The sequence below is a fragment of the Podarcis vaucheri genome (assembly GCF_965113315.1).
Source record: "Podarcis vaucheri genome assembly, chromosome: 3".
NCBI lineage: Eukaryota > Metazoa > Chordata > Lepidosauria > Squamata > Lacertidae > Podarcis > Podarcis vaucheri.
This window is the reverse complement of record NC_138761.1, coordinates 59,486,085-59,506,425: the sequence shown is the minus strand read 5'-3', so window position 1 is coordinate 59,506,425 and position 20,341 is coordinate 59,486,085. Positions and strand designations below refer to the sequence as shown.

At 41.7% G+C, this 20,341-nt stretch overlaps 1 protein-coding gene across 11 annotated transcripts in view; it reads right to left on the bottom strand.

The window, feature by feature from the left end:
- LOC309528111 (uncharacterized protein) overlaps positions 1-20,341 on the bottom strand; it is a 103,812-nt gene that overhangs the window by 79,619 nt on the left and 3,852 nt on the right. For 9 of the 11 annotated variants that reach the window (XR_014217512.1, XR_014217513.1, XR_014217514.1 and 6 more), the window contains exons 2-3: positions 16,269-16,357; positions 7,857-7,921 (exon numbers count right to left, since the gene is read on the bottom strand). Coding sequence is in view for 1 of the 11 variants with exons in the window: in XM_082215369.1 (XP_082071495.1) it covers positions 1,920-2,018; positions 7,857-7,921; positions 16,269-16,357 (253 nt within the window). In the remaining 10 variants the exon portion in view is untranslated. Of the gene's footprint in view, positions 1-1,153; positions 2,019-7,856; positions 7,922-16,268; positions 16,358-20,341 lie in introns of those variants that run through there. The other 2 variants (XM_082215369.1, XR_014217515.1) reach the window with 2 other exon arrangements.

The following is a 20,341-nucleotide window of genomic DNA, read 5'->3' as shown; positions in this document are numbered from 1 at the left end:
AGCTTGTGGAGGGGGGATAACCAGCAATAACGGGGCACAGCCTTCTCCCTGGGTTGTGGCTCTGGGTTCCCCGGGACAAAGGGAGTGGTGGCAGCCTTACCAGTGTTATTTTGTCCTGTTCTGTAAAAAGTAAACACGCCTGCCAACCCTGCTCAAGAAACCTGGTCTGGGCGGAGAGCAAAGACAGGTGAGGGAGGGGCGAGTGGCTGGGGGCGAAAGTTTACCACAGATACAACATGCTTGTATCGTACAAGAGGTTTAAAAACATCCAATCACTTTCTACACTCCATATATAATATGTAAGCCCCACCTGTAACCCCATCACCTTTTTTTCTAAACTAAAAATTCCTAACACTTTAGCATATTATTATACAGGAAGGGAATCCTGCTCTCTGGTCATTTTGCTTGCTCTTTCTGGCATCTTTTCTAGATAGACGATATTCTTTTGGAGATGGGGCCACCAAAGCAGTTTGCTTACAATGTAAGTATGGCCAGATCATAGACCTGTATAATGGCCATACTTATACTCTGGCAATTTTATTACGTTCCTTATAATTGCTAGCATGGAATTTACCTTCTGCATCTTTTTCACACCAGTTAACTGAGGCGTCCATGTGATTGCAAGGTATTTTACATGGCTAGTCACTACCATTTCTGATTATGTTGTAAATATTCTAATAAGGAAGAAAGAAGCATGGCACGATGTCCAGGACAAGGTTCAGCAACATCTCACTCATCTAGGCCAATGCAGGGGGAGTTTGTACACATAGGCACACAAACACACCCGCTTAACAGGAGCACAGGATGTAGTTTAGCCTATCATACCCTCTGTGCATGGTTGGCAATAGCTGCTTGAACGAGAAACTGCCTAAATACCTTTCAAAAGCTTAGTAAGCTCTTAATTTCCAAGCTGCTTTTCCATTATGAGGATTAAGTAGTGATGAGGCCTCTGGCATGTGGTTGCTGAAAATTCTATGTACATCTGGAATTCCAAGTGTCAGTTAACCAAAATCCACTGGAAACCCAAATGAAAGTGACTGAAATTTCTGGTATTATGGCATTACAGCAGGGGACTCATAGGAGTAGTACACATGTATATGTATGTGTATATGTATATACAATTTTTAATTATGAATTTTGGGGGAAGTTAGAGGCGTCACTAAAAAAAGTATCGGGGGCTACATGTGACCCACAGGCCATGGATCAACTATCTCTAGTTTAGACTCTACAATGAAATATCCAGAATCGGAACTTTTAAGTATTCAAACTGAGTTCCAGGGGGCTTGGTAAGAATTAAACACATTTAAGTATTATGAGTTGCTACAATAATGATGACGATAATAACTGCTTTAGCCTTAAAAGTTGCTAATTTAAAACTGTGCATGTGTATGTGTTTCTAAAATGCTGGTATCCTGCCTTGAACCTTTTGGAAGAGGAGGGATATAAAGACTTTCTTTTTTAAAAAAATACATGATGGGGGGAAATAATTAAGTTGCACTTGTGAATAATACATTAGTTCAAACATATGCTCTGTTGTCTACTCAGTGTAAGTAGAGCTGTCCTAAGGAAATGGAGCAAAGTGGAAGAGGGGTGCAGAAGGGAAAGGGGAAAGAAAATATTTCAAAAGCAAGGCTCAAGGCCTCTTTCCCAAGTTCCTGATGCTTGTGAGCTGTACCACCCATGAAGCTTATGCCCTGAGAAGAGGCGTGTCCTAGACTGTGTAGCTTGTAGGGTGCTTTCCCCAGGCACAGCACATTCCTTAGCTCAGCTCCCTCTTGCCTGTTTTGACTGAATGCCAGAGCTTTCTGATCTTATCTGCAGTTATCTGCTTTCCTCAAAACAAGGCTCAGAACCCTGCCATTATTTTACATGAAAGGGACTGCATTAATCTGATTGGCATCTTAGACAGAGTTTACTATTTATTTCTTTATTTCACACTGAGCCAGGGCTCTGTTCCCCACCCCCTTGGTTTTAGGATGTCCAAAGGAAGTTAAAATCTCTTTAGATTTCCCTTTGACCTAAAAAGAAAAGAAGTTATTCTTAGCAAGTAAACTCTGTCACTCTTGTCAGGGTTGTGAAGTACCCATAAGCAACAGATTAGAAACACTTTAGGGTTATCAAGACAAGATTCCCCTCCGTTCTTTAGAGAACTCCAAACAAGGGGTGGTATTCAACTAAGTTTTACTCAGAGGAGACCCATCGAAATGAATGAGCATGGGTTAGATCTATTAATTCCATTGGGTTTACTCTGTGTATCTGAAAGCCACCCAAGCTATGTAGCATATGTGGATGAATTCACACATGCAATCTGAGATTGATTTTTTGTGGTACTCCTCAAAATACAGGCAGGCCTGTACCTGGATACAGCGTTGCTTAAAATTGCATTGCTTAAAATTAACACATATAACTCATTCAGATGTGCATAGTGGGCAACAGCATGCAGAAGCCCACAACTGTGTGCGTAAACCCACCTATCTACTCACTTGGTATAACTACTTTAACATTTCACTGTGGAACGTACACTTGACCATACGCTTGAATGTTTAGAAACACAATTGCAGTTTTGCGAGGGGAATAGGGGTCTCTGCACCATTAACAAAAGACAGTTCCCAGGATTCCTTGGGGGAAAGCCATGGCTGTTTAAAGTCTTCTAATAGTGCTTTGAATGTGTGGTGAAGATGAACCTGCACAAGAAGAAAGCTTGCAAAAGTGGATTCCTTTATCATGTGCATAATTTGTGCTCATGTAGGCTCTGGGCCACTGTTATGCTGAATGCCCATAGGTCCAATTGGGAGCAGAGATGTGGTCGAAGGGGAAAGGATTAATAACCCTCAGCATAGCTACCTCTCCACACCCCCTCCCCCAGTTTACTTGTCAATTGCACCAGCCATGCCTGGTCCTCAGTTTCTGGCTATCCCTCCCTGCTGTCTGGCACTGTGCAAGAGCCAGGTGTCCTTCAGAGAGAGGCGTTCTGAGCAGGGTGGCCTATGAGACTGCCTGTGTTTAAATGTCTTGAATGGGTGCGTGGTTGTGTCGTCCAGAGAGATAAGGGGCCTGGAGGTGCAAATTTGTCAGCTGCCTCATTTTGCTTCATGACAGAGCCAGCCCTGAGCCCTGCTACTCCATGTTGCTCTCTGCCCTAAATCTTCCCCTTGCCAAAGCAGCTTTTTCCTCCAAAAAGAGCTGTCAGATTTTGGTTACAAGCAAAAGGATGTAGCTTGCAGTTAAATGCTCACATGCTGAAGCACACGACACACAGCTATCATACAGCAACTGCATCCAGAAGCGGATCACAATTCAGAGTCAACAGAAATGGCTCTCCAGTTTTCCATGCCTGGCAGTACTGGCTTGCACGTGCAATGATATTTTTTAATAGGATTTCTATTCTGCCAACATTTCCTTTTCATCCATCTCCTACAAAATCTGATATGGAGACATTACGAGAAAATGGCTCTCCCTCGGTAAGAAAAGTCACTTGTGTGGATTTTCTCTTATGCAGGTTTAATCAGATTGGCTAACACAAACAGTGGGACCATAATTCTTTTCTATAATAATTCAATAATGCACAATTCTTTTTTAAGGGGGGGGGGGAGAGAGAAGCAGAGCCAAGTATATACTTGAACTTTTGCTTTGTAGCGTACTGGTGACCTTGGTGTAAAATTGAATATTCTGGAACTCCGAATCACAGAGTGGAACACTTTATGTCGCCCTCACTCAGATTCACCTCCTCACTTTCTCTCTGTCTCTCTCTCTCTTTGTGGGTAAGAAGCGGATGCCAAGTAGAATTAATGCCACTCAAAGTACAGGGAAGTGGGGGCAGAAAATGTTTGAAGGGAAACAGATGTAAAGCTACTCTCTTCTATAGCCCAGCCATTCCCCCTTAACTTTGAGTGGCATCCTCTCTTTAAAATTAAGGAGATAGAGAGTGAGAACTACACACACTGTATCAGTTTCACAAGGGTCTGGCAAAGAATGCAAAGTTTCTAGACAAAAAAAAAAAAAGGTCTGTAAACATTAAGGGGTGAGGAGGTACTATTTACAGGCTCAGCACATTGTCTTGCAACATGTTATTTTGCACGCAGTGCAAGAGCAAGCAGCATGAAAACGGTTTTTATGAATGGATCCCTTTGCATTCGACTCCTGCTGACTGGAGATACAAGCATGTTGCAGAACAGGATATGCAAGTCTTTTCCTAATGTCAACACTCAGGAGTTTTGATTGGCTAAACTGTCAGATTCCAATTCCTCCTTGGTTAAATCCTCACAGTTATTTTTGCTTTGGGGGTTTATCTAAATTCCAAATAACAGACTTTCTGCACTACAGCTACTGGCTATTTTGCTAAAGCTGAATATCTATTTATATTGCAGCGAAGGATTCCAGGGAATATTTCACATTCAAATATGACATGGGGGAGAAAAACTGAATGGTTAACTGCTAACTAGAGAAAGAAGACTTGATGAAAAGGTACATGCATTTTTACTGCTGCTGCCTTACTACTTCCTTGGTCTATAAAGCTCTTCACTTAAGGCAGGAGAGAACCTCCGGCCTGGAAGCCAAATGTGGCCCTCTATGCCTGTCATAGCTGCCAACTCCCTGGGGCCCTGGGTGCCTGAGGACCCACCAAATTCCCCATGAAGGGGCCAGGCACCCACAAATTTCAGTGCCAGGGCCATGCACATTGCATGGCCCCCATGGCCTTGGGCACCCACAGTCGCAGGGCCAAGTTGGCACCCAACACCTGTCTATCTGGCCCCTGTAACTCTCCCCAGGCCAAACAACTCACTAGAGCTGTTTTTGACTCATATGTTTTTGCCTGGCTGGAACTTGTCTTTGAACTCTGATAATGCCTCTTGCTTGCCTGGATGGAGGATAGAGAGAGTGGAGTGCATGTATAAAAGGTAAAATTTACACGTGTTGCTCTACCCACTTTTGCCTCTAGCCCCACCCACTACTAGCAAAGTGCCCTTGGAGAGTTACCTGGAAAGCAATGTGTCCCTCAGGCTGAAAAAGGGTTTTCCCCAGCTTAAAAATATGCCCTCAGCCAGCAACTATTTCCCTGTTTTATTTACCCCTTGATGTCCTGGTGCTACTCATGGAAGGTGTGCTTCTTCTTTCCAGGCTATTATTTGAGTCAGCTTAATGATTTACTTTTTTTAAGCAAAACTGAATATTCACACAGTGCATTTCCCTCCCCTGGTTTTAAAAAAAGAAAGAAAATAAAAGAAAGTCCTCATACTACAGGACAGGGACCCATACAACAGAATTAATACTGAGAAGGTACTCTTGGCACAAGAAATTAAGTTTATACATCTTCATAATACAGTCACACCCCATAGGTTGAATACTTCTTTTGATTTGGGCTGTTTCTTGTAGTACCTCTTTAAGAAACCCTGGGTGTTTCACAGTCTCTACTCATAAATGTCCCCTAGTGGGCTTCCTCTGTTTTCTGCTAGCCAGCACGCAGTAGTTGCCTCTGCTTGTACCCAATGTGGGACCTTGTTAACTTCACAGGGTGAGTCAGCCTGCACACGGTCTGGAAAAGTTTACACTATATTGCTTGGCTTGGGCTGCTACCATTTTCTTTTATATTGTCAGCTGAATAAGAAGTTTCTCTTGGAAACTGGGATCACCGGGCTCCAGCCCTGTTTGCTACAGCTGCTCTGCCATCTCCCTTGCGTCAAAGATAATGAAAATATATCATAAATTCTAATACTGTACTCATTTTGATGGTTCTGGAGTACCGCTTGCATGTACTGTATGCTTTGTAATAGCGGGTACATTGTGACAAATACATTCGTTGTACTTTGCTTGCCATATTTTGTGTCTTTGTATGCTGGCCTGAACCTGTTTTTTCTGTTTGTGTATGTTCCTATACAGTCGGTTCCTTATTTATGTGCTACAAGAGAACCTAGCAAAGAAGGGTCAGTCATTTTGATTACGTCACAGCTGAGGATATATTTTCATTTTATTCTTTTTTTTAGTTTGCGTATATAAGCAAACAAATATTTTGAATTTCTGATGATTTCCTATAAATACAACAGATGTAAACTAGAACACAGATGGAATCTGAATGATGACATTTAAGTTTTCACATCTTAGGCTTTGCATCTGAATGTCTATCAAGGTTCTTTTTCTAACACAGACGGTTCCCAATAGTATTTATTTTTAGTTCATTTTATACATAGGTAATGCTGGCACTAAGGTCCATTTGCCTCTCTCAGAAAAATGAAATAAAATATACCCAATATAAAAACCCTATCTGTATCTGCCTCTTGGTCAAACACACCTTTCTTCTTACACTAGCAGACCTTTTCACTTGCTCTCAGTCACAAGTGTGTATAGAAAGGCTTTGTGGGATTCTGAACATCATTCTGCGTGACAGAAAGTGGTAACCATCAAAATATTATAGCCAAGAGATGGAACAGTTGGCCAATTCAACTACAAAGTACAATCTTATACACAATTAGTGGAGAGTACCTCTCATTAAACCAAATGTCAGATACTGGAACAAAGTCCTTTTCTGTCTCTATATGTTGTATAATGGACTTTGTGTAGGCTTACCTTATGACCGCTCACCCTAAGTACCCAAATATGTCTCAGACATTTGGGATATAATACCCAAGGAGCATCAGCTGGGCTTTTTTAAAAATGACGCAGCAGGCACTAATCACTTGGTATGGAGGGAGATAATTAACCTTGCCTACAAATTGAATGTGTGCTTCTAGCCCACTCACAAGGCAGTTAATAGAAGTTCTGTTTATTTTCTTTGCTAAGCTCAAATACCTTACTGAACATCAAAATCCCTCTAAACTACTCATCAACACTTGTTGATTGCTCTGTAATAATTGAAGGATTGTTTTGCATTTGCTACACTTGTGGTTTCATTTAAGAACCAGCAAAGGATGGGGGGGTGGTGGTTACATTTTATTCTATATTTTACTTCCAAGAGCAGAAAGATCTGAAATTTCTAATTCGGTTCATGGCTTATATTGCATGGTGTACATAAATGAACATTGGCAGCCTAAATCTGTAGTTAGAACTATTTGAAAAATTTGTATAGGCTGAAATAGGAACTTCAGAACATTCCGTCAGCATCTGGCATCTTCCTTGGGAGTGTCATGAAGTGTGATTGCCTTAAGGACTTGGCAAGCAATTCCACGGCCCCAGCGTACCTTATGGCATGTGTAGGAGCCTGAGAACAAGTTAATTATTCAGCATCTGTATAGTGATCCCTAGCAAAAGTCTTTAAGGCATATTTTCTCCTGCTTTTCTCCATGTGTTGGTCAATCTTTCCACAAGCCTAAATAATCTTATGGTTTAAAACACGAACATTTCTCTCTCTGTGTGTGTGTGATATCATATCTAATTTACCTTCCAGGCTTATTTTTTAAATCTCTCCTGACTGAATCTAATTCTGAAATTCCCAGACTCAATCTATTTCTGTATTTTCTCGTGATTTCTGTGACTGCCATGGAATTGCCCTCTGTCTAAAAGCGTTGCTTTTGGTTTTCACCTCCCCAATGGAAGATATCCTTGGGAAATTCCATTAGCTCTTGTTTCAGTTTGTACCAAATGTTTGACTTATCATGGAACATCCATCGCCTACCCAATAAATCTGGGCTGCCTCAGAGTAGCATAAAGACCTAGATTTACTAACCCTCTTTTGTAATTTGGCAGTGCATCTACATTTTATTGTTGATGCTTTACTCTTCAGGCATTATCCTGCCCATTCAATAATGCTTATTATTTTTGCCAACTTCTTAATTCTCTGTAAGCAACTTTGCCTCTAAATATCATAGTTACATTTCTGAATGACCAGGTTTAGTTTCCAGCATCTCCAATTAAAAAGGTTTTACCTCGTACATCCTTCCAAGTACTTTTGACTGAGTCATTCTCCCAGAGGCAGTTGGCAGAAGAGTTGCTAGAAAGTGAGAAGGATCAGTTATGAAGTGCTGAGTCTTTTGCCTGACACTCAGAGATCCACTGCCAATCAGACATTTTGCTGGCCTAAGACATTTTGCTGCCTGAAGGAAGAGGGGACATGATGCCCAACCCCATTCCACGTACAGAAGACAACTGGACTGAAAGTGTAACCACATAATGGGGAACAGACAAGTTGAGGAGGCACAGAGTACACCACATGATGGCACTCACAGCTCTACCATCCAACACTTCCCCATTGTCCCCCTTTAGCATTTGCTACCTGAAGCTGCTGTCTCTGTCTGCCTAAGGTGCATACACACCATGCATTTAAAGAACATCCCCGCTACCATGCCCCAAAGACACTGGACACTGTACTGTAATATGGTAAGTGTTCTGGGAACTATAGCTCTGTGAGGGGTAAACTACAGCTGGTTACTATGCGAATCTGCTTGGTTCCCTCCCTTTCCCTCTCCCCTCAATCCCTTTTGTGTTGCGACTTTTAGAAAGCAGCCTCCAGGCAGGGACTGTCTTGCTTTTAAAAAGATCTTATGTAACCTGCTCTGGGAGTCTTTTTGGCTGCAGTGGAGTGAAAAGAATAAGAATTAAACATGTTAAAATGTGAACAAACTCACCCTGTGCACAAAGCAACCTTGATAATGTATGCCAAGTAGAGCTAAGTGAGAGAGTAATTAATGCAAAATACCATATTTTTCCGTTTATAAGCCCCCCATTTGCATAAGAAGAAGAAGAAGAAGAGTTTGGATTTGATATCCCGCCTTTCACTCCCCTTCAGGAGTCTCAAAGCGGCTAACAATCTCCTTTCCCTTCCTCCCCCACAACAAACACTCTGTGGGGTGAGTGGGGCTGAGAGACTTCACAGAAGTGTGACTGGCCCAAGGTCACCCAGCAGCTGCATGTGGAGGAGCGGAGACGCGAACCCGGTTACCCAGATTACGTGACTACTGCTCTTAACCACTACACCACACTGGCTCTACCTGTGTATAAGATGCCTCCTATTTTGAGGGACTCCAAATTAAAAAAAACACCCCTCAGCACTACCTGTGTATACGACAAGCCCCAGTTTTAAACCTAATTTTTTGGTTAAAAAAAACCCCTAGTCTTATAGATGGAAAAATGCGGTATATTGTCTGCCCGCAAGGCCAACGTTATTAGGATTTTAATATTATAAAGAGAAAAACTTACACTTTTACATGTAATGATTTGTAGTTAAGATATATGTGGCCAAGGAGCTTTGCAGAATTTCAAAAGACCTAGTTTGGCCTGTTGACATTTCAGTACCGATAGCACAGCTGAGTACAGAACAGGGAGGTCCCTGTACAAATGGACTCTCTAGTGAAATGTTTATGAGTGACCTGCATAACATTGTGTGGTTAAATCCAGACATTGCATGCTGTGTGAGTTAAGGTTTGAAAAGGTGATCTTATCAGTGAGATAATTCTAATGTGACACAGATTATTTTGGATTTCCTCTAAAGCGTACATGTGCATTTCATTACCTGAAGATTTTCAACATTACAATTACCAGATTTCAACAGCAAAAATAATTTGTGATATTTTGGGTTCTGCTATTGTGTTACACATTTTTCTATACTATGTGGAAAGCAAAAACTGTTACTTAAATAGCTTGGGGTATCTAGATGAAAGACCCGGCAAGCTAGCTAGCCATGACTGAAAATGCATTTTTTTAAAACACATTGAACCATCGTACAGAGGGAGTCCTACCTATGTACATCCATACTCATCCCTTCAGACTAAAACGGAAAACACTGGCAGTCTGGGTTGGCGCAAATATTTCCCCCCCTTTCCCCCCCTAAAAATAATACACAATAACTTATGTTACATAAAATGTCTGTTTGAGAGTACCAGTGAAGGCCTTCACGGACACTGGTTTGGTGACCCCCACTTTTATGGAGCTCCATCCACTGAGTTGAAACAAGGAGCAGAAGAAATGAAGAGTGGAAACAAACTAAAATGCTGGAATTCAACAATGGCAATTCATTTTCTGTAGTCAAGTTTCAGAGGTATGCTCTCAGTTAACAGCATATACTAATAACCTGGGGCCTCCTCAACAGTATACTATACATACATACTTATAAATGCACTACTGGACAAGATAATGCCATACTTGTGAAGGGGAAGAAGTTAATGTTGTACATAAAGCTGCAAGTTGAATGGAAGAATACCATGTGGTGGGTGAAAGATTTAGCTTTTCTGCTAAATTCTTCAAAGCAGTTAATGGACATAGGTTGTTGGTTGATTAGCAATATACAGTACTGTATACCCAATGTCAGCGTTTCCTGGGATAGAGCAGGGGTTGGCAAACTAAGGCCCCCGGGCCAGATCAGGCCCACCTGGCTCCTAAATCCGGTCTGCGCCGCGAAGCCAGAACCCACCGCGAAGCCGAGACTCCCAGCAATGGCGACGGGAGGAAGAGGCCGCGTGGCGGAGGCTCTGCCAATCAAATGCTGTGCCTGGTTTACCTCAGCGCAGCACGGGAACGTCTCTGCCAATCAAATGCCGTGCCTGGTTTACCTCAGCGGCATTTGATTGACAGAGCCGCCACTGCTTGGCCTCTTCCTCCCGCTGCTGCCGCCCTGGTGCTCCTGTGGGCTAGAGAGTGGAGCGGACGAGCTCACTCTGCTTACCTGCTTCACAAGAAGAAGAAGCAGCGGTGGTGGTGGTGGTGGTGGCAGCAGCCCCTGGGAAGGTAAGCGCAGCGCCTTCTTTCTCTAGGTGGGGAGGAAGCCTGTTTCGCACCACCACCGCCAACCCTTCGGCAAATAAGGCAGGCAGCAAACCGAGAAGGCGTATGTGTGATGTGTGTGTGTGTCTGAGGGACAGTAGACCGACCCACTGCGGGAAAGGTTTGCTGATCCCTGCAGTAGAGCATGAGACTCTTAATCTCAGGGTCATGTGTTCAAGCCCCATGTTGGGCAAAAGATTCCTGCATTGCAGGGGGTTGCACTAAATGACCCTTGCCGCCCTTTCCAACTGTACAACTCTATGATTCCATTATAATGCCATAAATTATGTCTCCCAGAATGCTATTGAACAACATCAAGCTCAGTTTGCATCCACATCTTGGATATGGAAGCAGAGGCAATCAAACTAAGCTGCTGTTTCTTACCAAGATGAGATATTATTGACATGGGAAATCCTGTTACAATCAAGGAAATAAATGCAAGGTAAATTTGGAGTATTATCCTAGAAACTGTTACTTAATTTTTGTATGATTTATAGCTCCATTCAACCTCCGTGGAAACACCATTGATTCAAGTTTCTAGATTATTCTCCCACCCGTTGCATTTTTTTAAAAACAGGTAATTGACAAGCTATTAGAATTATGGAGGGTTCTGTTGCTTTATGGCATAAAGGGATTATACAAACAGATCATTAAACGCCAGGTCTGCAGATTGGAAACATTCTATAACATTTTGCAAGACTTTATGTTTCTGAGCAATTGCTTTCTAATTCACTTTTCAGATTTAACATGCAGCTTTAGAGAATCAGCTTTGCAGTATCACACTGTGCACATTTAGGGCTGTGGAAAGGTTTGTCTTCTGTCTGCATCTTGTGTTTGCTTGGCTGCACTGTAGTATATGAATTGTTTATATTAATGTAAGATAATAACGCTGCTTTGTTATTTTTTAATCACTTTTTAACTAAATTGTTATACAGAATGTTTTTTTCTGATATTGACTACAGTATTTTTCCTTACGATGTTAGCTGCTATGGGTCTTCTTTTAATGTATGGTTATTTGCAGTGTTTACTCTCTGGTTACAATGGAAAGAGGAACAAAAAGATAAAGTAATCTGTACATACAACAAAATATAAACACACATCCCTCCTATGAAAAGTGGTGCCATAAAAATGTGGATCCAATTAAAAGTGACATTATAAAGTATTTGTATTTATATCTACCTATCCAGTGGTTCTCAACCTTGGGTCCCCAGATGTTTTTGGCCTACAACTCCCATGATCCCTAGCTCACAGGACCAGTGGTCAGGGATGATGGGAGTTGTAGGCCAAAAACATCTGGGGACCCAAGGTTGAGAAAGGCTGAATGCGGTTTAAGCTGACACCAATGAGGGAATTTCCCTTCAAAACAATACTAGCTTCAGAAGAGATGTTTTCCTCAGGATTGCAGTAGAGGACAGGGAGGACTTTTTCCTTTCCACACCTACTCTGATCCTATTAATTATCAACCCACCCCAGCTGATGCTATTTGCATTTTTTAAAAACCTGCAACATTAGATTCAGAATTGCATTCAGTGTAATATATAGTTTAAACTATTCTGGATGCCTCCAGTGTTGTAGAAGCCGCTGCATTTTTAGGCGACCTGTTTCAATGTTCAGCATTACTTATATAGTAAAAAGTTTCTTCCTAACATCAAGACAAACTCATTTGAGTTGCCATTTGAACTTTTATCTCTTCTCTTGACTATGCTATGTAAGGAGAAGAAGAGATTCTTATCCTCCCCATGGCAACCCTTCATGATTTGTGAGTCTCCTTAGGCTTGTTTGTAGTACTTTTTAATGGGATTTGTAGATAATGAACAGGAGAGTTGTGTTACTATTCCTGCAGGATTTTTTAAAATAGTACCGTAATTGCTTATGCTTGCTTGGAAAAGTGCGATAAATCACAAGGCCCATATTAAAAAGATCACATTTTAAAATAAAACATGAAGCATATAGGACTCAAATATAAAAAATTGCGCACAATTTTATATGTGCATATAATGTGTGTGAATAGTTTTCATCTTACAACAGTTTTTCATAAGAAGAGAAGCAGCTAATATGTGAATAAAGATATGCATATCCCCCCTCTGGCTATTAGCCTGAGAGGTTCTTATTCTGTCTAGATTTCTTGGACCTTTTTCCTCTCAGAAGCAACATAGGGATGTGTGGACCCCATTTCTTAGGTTGCTTCCAGCTGAACGCTTTAAGGAAAAGGACCACATTGCATCAAAGCAAGTGCTATCCCACACTTTCCAGTGCGTTTTCTGGTCACTTTCCTCATCGCAAGAAGTCTCATCTTTGGGGGAAATAGGTTTGCTTTGCAAGAATTCCAATTCAACTTTGATTGTGCAGCCTGAATTTGCCAGGATGTGACTGAATCTCATGCAAAAATAGTGAAGGTCTGGAAGCTGTATTAAGAGTGCAATGAGGTGAGCTATGGGACATCTAAGATCAGGATCTTATTATTGTTTTTAAAAGTTAAAAGCAGCCACTGGTATGTATGTGTGTATGGGGGTAAGGGTCAGTTTGGGGCTGCACTGTTTTCCCAATATAAATTGCCCTCTCCCAAATCAGCTACAGTGGTACCTTCAGGTTACATACGCTTCAGGTTACAGACTCTGCTAACCCAGAAATATTACCTCGGGTTAAGAACTTTGCTTCAGGATGAGAACAGAAATTGTGCTCCAGCGGCACGGCGGCAGTGGGAGGCTCCATTAGCTAAAGTGATGCTTCAGGTTAAGAAAAGTTTCAGGTTAAGAATGGACCTCCGGAACGAAGTAAGTACTTAACCCGAGGTACCAGTGTGTTTGTTTAGCCAGGGAAATCATAATGGTACCTATATCTTTCAGGTGGTCAATGATTTTGGCCTATAATTCTACATAACCTATATAAGCCCTAGTAGATAAATATGCAGAAAGGTACCCCTGCCCATACGGGCCAGTCATGTCCGACTCTAGGGTTGTGCGCCCATCTCACTTAAGAGGCCGGGGGCCAGCGCTGTCCGGAGACACTTCCGGGTCACATGGCCAGCGTGACGAAGCTGCTCTGGCGAGCCAGCACCAGCACAGCACACAGAAACGCCGTTTATCTTCCCGCTATAAAGTGGTACCTATTTATCTACTTGCACTTAAGGGTGCTTTCGAACTGCTAGGTGGGCAGGAGCTGGGACCAAAAGACGGGAGCTCACCCCGCCGCGGGGATTCAAACCGCCAACCATGTGATCAGCAAGCCCTAGGCGCTGAGGTTTTACCCACAGCGCCACCCGCGTCCCTGTGCGCCACCCGCGTCCCTGCATAAATATGCATAGGATTGTGCTAAAACCTCTGAAAACTCCTCCCTTGGCACCATGGTTTTCCTTTCTGGCTCCTTGTAGCTTTTTAAATGTGGGAGATTCTTGATGCATGGATCTCGCACATCATGTCTAGATCGACTCTTATTAAAACTCCCCCAATCCTTGAACTATTATTATTTTTAAAATGTAGTACCCAAACAAGAACCTACAAAATTCCCTTTCTTGGTTTGGATAGAATTCAGTGACAACTCTCCCTCTGTATTCCCTGTTTCTGCGGCTGTTGATTTTGGCAACCCACTGATCAATGAAGTTATTTGTTCTCTAATTTCCAAAAACCTGCGTGTTTTGCTCTTTACTTTGCCTACTGAAGAGCTTCTCAAACTGTGGGTAACAATGTGTTTCTGGGTGGGTTGCACAACACACACACACACACATTTTGAGGGACTTTTACGAGGCTCACAGCACACCATTCTTGTCAGTGTGATGTGATGTGTTAGTGTGATGACTTAAAGTCTCCCTCCCTCCCTCCCTAATTATGCTTTAATTCAACTGAAATACATGTTGCCTATATCTATATTTACACAGAAAAACAAAAGATTCATAGCTAACTACAGGTGTGATCTTCTTGTGCTTCCTGTTATAGAGAGAGGTATGGCTTGAAAGGTGGTGTCAGGCTGTGTACACACTCCCATTTAGTCTGCATACAGCGTGCTCCCCACAGCTGGTTTTGCATGGCATTAACCACAATCCATATCTATCCTGTATCTATTCTGTGATTTCTTATTCAACAGTGTTCTCCCCAAACCAGCTTTGATCCAAACTGAGACAAAGAAGAACTTAGCTGCATTTTAAGCCAGCAATGTGCAGAGCGTTAGATTAAAACTGGCCCAAAAAGGACTGAATAAGTTTACAGGTTGGCCCCACTCTTAAAAGTCTGAGATGCATTGGTCCGCTGTAATTTTTCAAAAAAGGAAAGAAAAAGAAACTATCAAACCATCTATTTTACCTTTCTGTATTTTCACTTTTACAAAGTTCAGGCTGAAGATTCCCCCTGCAAACAGTTTCAATAGATGTATAATGCTGACTTTGCAGTTGCAAAACAGAGGGACTTTCTCTGTTTTTAAAATCTTCATTGTTTTATACTTGAGGTGTCTGAGTTTTTGATGGGAGTGGCTGGCTGTATTTTTATTAAATGTTTCTAATGTTGTTTCAGCTGCTTATGTGAAAACATTAAGCATTCTCATCATTAATGAACATGATTTAGTAGCTCTGTACATGGCAGAAATTCCATTCTGGTCTCTTTGAATGTATCAAATGCTTGGCTTAAGCATCAGTTACTGTGTTTTAAACTACTGTACTAGTTGGACACTGGGTGCCGAATTAGTCCTTTATTTTCACATGGAACCTAACATAGAGCATTAGGCGTGTGTGTGGCTTTTTAAAAAAGCCAGAGCCTGCATGGAAAGCGTCATAAATAATTTAGCAGAAGTGAATGCTGAAATTAGTTAAGGCTCCACATTGCTTGGCTCCAAATAGTCTAATTGTAGCAAGATATGTAGAAGTGCCCTTTGGAGGAAGCCCAGCTTTCACCACCATCACCACCCTCCCCCACACCCCAAAAGGACAACGATGTGCTCTTTTCACCGTGTATGTACAGTACACGATCCCTGGGATTTAAATTTACTTAGTTCTTGTAGCTGTAACAAGTAGAACAAGCAGACCGAGCCAAGGGCTCTGGGAGACAAGATAATGAATGAGATACGTTTTGTGCATTGCAGGCAAGGATTTTGGATGGCAAAAAGGAAGCTAGCTGTATTTCTATTATCTTGCAAAACTGTTGGCTCATCATTCAGTAAAGTGGTTGCTATATTTAGCAATGTTCCTATGGCCTGAACCTGTTGGAGATTCAGAATCAACTCCTACAATACACAAATGCAACTTACTTTCCATTTCCCTTGCTTCTGGAGTATGGATTGATTTCCCTCTGCACCCACACCCACCTCCTTTAAAAAACAAACATCACTACCATAAAGATAACGCTGATGGTGCTGAAGCCTTTCCTCACATTAAAACACTGGATTCTTCTAGCTCTTGGGGGCCTTATCTCGTCTCATACAGCAGTGGTCACTAAGCTTTCCATATGTTCAGATTTTTTATTTATTTTACTAATTCAGAAGATTCTGTATCTCCTCCACCCTTTTGACTGAATGATCCTCAGAGTAGCTTACAACAGATTATAATAAATACACACAGATCCATATGCACAACCCCTAAACACAAACAACCCAGTCACCTGGCTGATGGCAGAAGCCACAGGGTGCTTCTCTTCTGTTCTCACATCCCAGGGCAACCAGCAGCTGAAGCTGAGCGTTCTTTCTTCTCCTATGAACATTGGATGGGGTCAAGTTAGATTTCTGAAATAAAAGTTGTTTTCCCCCACCCTCAACAGTTCAGTAGCTGGTTGTCTGTCTCTCTCTCTCTCTCTCTCTCTCTCTCTCTCTCTCTCTGTGTGTGTGTGTGTGTGAGAGAGAGAGAGAGAGAGAATCCTTCTTTCTTTCTTTCTTTCTTTCTTTCTTTCTTTCTTTCTTTCTTTCTTTCTTTCGTCTCTCTCCCTGTAAAAAATATTTTAGGTGTTCAGGGCATCCATGAGCACTAACAGAACTGTGAAGGGCAAGGTCCAAATAAGTAGTAGTGTCTGAGTTTGTGACACTGTTTTGAAACAGCCCAGGTAGCATGTGGACCTGACCTGAGTTGGAGTGGGAAGACTAGGATGTGGCTTGACCTTCAGAATGTGGGATAACAAGTCTCATATAACCAGCATGCTTAAGTCTAATGAATGCATGAAGGGGATAATACCACAGAATAAGCTGTCCTGAGAGGCTTAGCATAGGTCACTCTTGAATTCCTATACCAATAATTTAGGAACTTTCAACATTTTGTAATTAAGCTAAGTTTTACTGCCTGTGCAACTTTCTGAAGCCCATGAACCTGACCTTTGAAGAGTTTGTAAGTAAATTATTTTTTTATTTACCAAATGTGTGGTCTTTTTCTATGCTGGGTAAGAGAGAAACTTTGAGATTCACTGTAAAGGGCATATTTTAAAGGTCTAACAGACTGTATTTGTTGCCTATTTCATGATTTTAAATTTCTGCTAGGGTTCTCTCACCAAAGAATTCGTGCCCCAAACTTGCCTCTTGGCATCTGGGAATTCTCCTTTCAATATTTCTTCATTGAACCAACACAGAACTGGGCATCTCCCTTCCCAGCTAAATTGGCTTTCAAGCCTTTCCACTCCACACAGGGAAATGGCTCTGTACACATTACCATTTACTCTGGCCCCAATGCACTCCCACCTCTGGCTTTTTGAATCCATGTACGCCCAACGTTGCCCACAATGCAGAACTATCCTGTAGTTTCTTGAGAAATATCGCTGCTTGAAATGTTTTCTCTCAAATCAACTTCAATCAGGAAGTAAAACTTCAGCCACATTCATGATGCATTTTAGCTGAGGTGTGTACGTTTGAGACAGCCTTTGCACATACTGTATATGGATGACAGTGCCAGGCACAGATAACAGCTTAATGATTAGGAGGGAGGTATAGGTGCATGAAAACTAAACAGTTAATGTGCATTGGGTGAAGCCACCCCCTACCCCTCTCTGGTGTGTGTGTAGAATAATGTGCAAATGCCACATGAAACACAGTGGAGGGAAATGGCCTTGCTGCATTTTAAGCCACTAATGTGTATGTAGACTATGCAGCAGAAGATTTGTTGCTGGGAGTCATTGACTTTCCCCGTTCCGTCTTCTTCCCTCACAGACATCCTAGTGATCCAGCCAGACCCACTGTTTTCCCCATCTTAATGGAATTACAAGTTTTCATGCTCAGTTAGGAACCCCTGGCAATTGACTCATTAAGTGGTTTTGAAAAATTGCACTTTCTCATCCTCAAAGATCCCACACTGGGCAATAGCATATGCTAGATTAACAGGGGTTGCTTCTCTTAGTTTTCTTAATTTGCATTTTAAATCGGGCTAGTTCTAGGGTAGGCAGAAGGGAGTTTGGGATTTATTCATAGAACTTTCTCTTGCTGAGTATTTGAGTAGATAGCAGGAGCCTCCGGTACCAAAATGAAACAGATGTCATGCAGATGTCACACCGATAAAGTAACAAAACAACTCCTTGCTGAAAAGAGGTGGCATCATTCATAGCATGTGGGAAATGCGCTCATTAAATCTGCAATTGCTAGCTGCACATTACATTAATCATCTGATTTAAAAGCAGGTATGGATCTAATATTGGGATAAATAGGTAACGTGCAGGGAAAACATTCTTTTTGCCAATAAAGAATTCTTATATTGATTTTGGCATATCAAGAAGTTGGGAATATTTTTGAAGTATGTTCAGTTCTAGTTGAAATGATCTTCAGCATTTATAACCCTTTATTCTCCTCATAAAAGTAGGCAACAATACCATCTCCATTACAATCTCTTCTCCCTGAAATTATATGCCAATCCTAGTTTATAGTGTCTGGTCCTGATGGCACTTTGCATGGTACATCCAAGTTTAGAGAATATATTTTACTGCATTTGGGTCAAAACCCACAGTATTAAAATCTAAAAATAATGTGTCACTTGAGAGTGTCCAAAATTGCTCTAAATTATTCCATTGCTCTTTCTAGACATAAAGCTGTAAACTTAGTTCTGTGCCAGTAAGTTTGTATTTTATTTGTGCTGTTCCGAATATTTGTTCAATATGTTTCCTAACCATTGCCGAAACAGCACACTGCAGGGGGGGGGCGGACCCAAATACTAGTAGAATACTGCATAGTTGGAAAAGTACTTTGTGTCTGATTTGTTCTCTTTTCTCCCCACAGGTCTGCCTTACCCCAGTTCCACAGAACTTTCATCCTTTCCTATTTGCAGATGTACATGTTACTGGAAGATACACTACCACACCTACAGGTTAACAACAGCCAGGCACACAAACAGTGCTATCTGATGGATGGGCCTTTATAAATTGTTTCAAAAGATTTGGCAGTTTTTGCAATGTCTCACAGATTTTAACTATCAAAAGATTTTGAACCTGTGCATAAAAAAGCAATTAAAAAATTTTGTTTGAACAATATATGCTCATGGTGACAGCAGCCACGAAATTAAAAGACGCCTGCTTTATGGGAGAAAACCAATGACAAACCTAGACAGCATCTTAAAAAGGAGAGACATAACCTTGCCTACAAAGGTCCGTATAGTAAAAGCTATGATTTTCCCAGTAGTGATGTATGGAAATGAGAGCTGGACCATAAAGAAGGCTGGTCGCCGAAGAATTGATGCTTTTGAATTATGGTGCTGGAGGAGACTCTTGAGAGTCCCATGGACTGCAAGAAGATCAAACCTATCCATTCTTAAGGAAATCAGCTCTGAGTGCTCACTGGAAGGACAGATCGTGAAGCTGAGGCTCCAATACCTTGGCCACCTCATGAGAAGAGAAGACTCCCTGGAAAAGACCCTGATGTTGGGAAAGATGGAGGGCACAAGGAGAAGGGGACAACAGAGGACGAGATGGTTGGACAGTGTTCTCGAAGCTACCAGCATGAGTTTGACCAAACTGCGGGAGGCAGTGGAAGACAGGAGTGCCTGGCGTGCTCTGGTCCATGGGGTCACAAAGAGTTGGGCACGACTAAACGACTAAATAACATGCTCATGCTCGTTGGGGTACAATAAATACATATGAGCTTAGCTTGTGTTTATATGATGTTTTGTAAACTGAAATCTCTAATAAGAAGGAAAGTGACTTAGGTTGCATACACACAGCATTTTATTCTATGCACAATCTAGTTCTACTGCATATTTTTTGCCACTGAAAAGTACTTGAGAAACCAGTTTCATTTAAATAGAAATTTACTGCAGATTGATTCTGCATTACCCTGCAGTATGTCCATTTGAAAACAGGTTAAAACAGATGTAGGCAGCAGTGGCAATGGGGTTGAGGAGTGTCCACAGCTGCCCTATTACGTTCTGGGTGGGTATATACACTAACATCGCCATCACTACTTCTTTCTTTCCCAGTTTAGCGAAGTTTTTAATATTTAATGCTGTATTGTTTTTAACACTTGATTGGAAGCCACCCAAAGTGGCTGGGGAAACTCAGCCAGATGGGCGGGAGTATAAATAAATTATTATTATTATTATTATTATTATTATTATTATTATTTCATCATTCACCTGGGGCATGTGCGGGGGGGGGGAGGCATGGATAACCTACTCAAGGGAAAAGCTTTCAAGTAAGCATAGCCACCTGTGTGGATGGCAGATGACTCTAGATTGAAGCACCATGTTCAGGACGATCATCAACAGTTTGGGATTGAG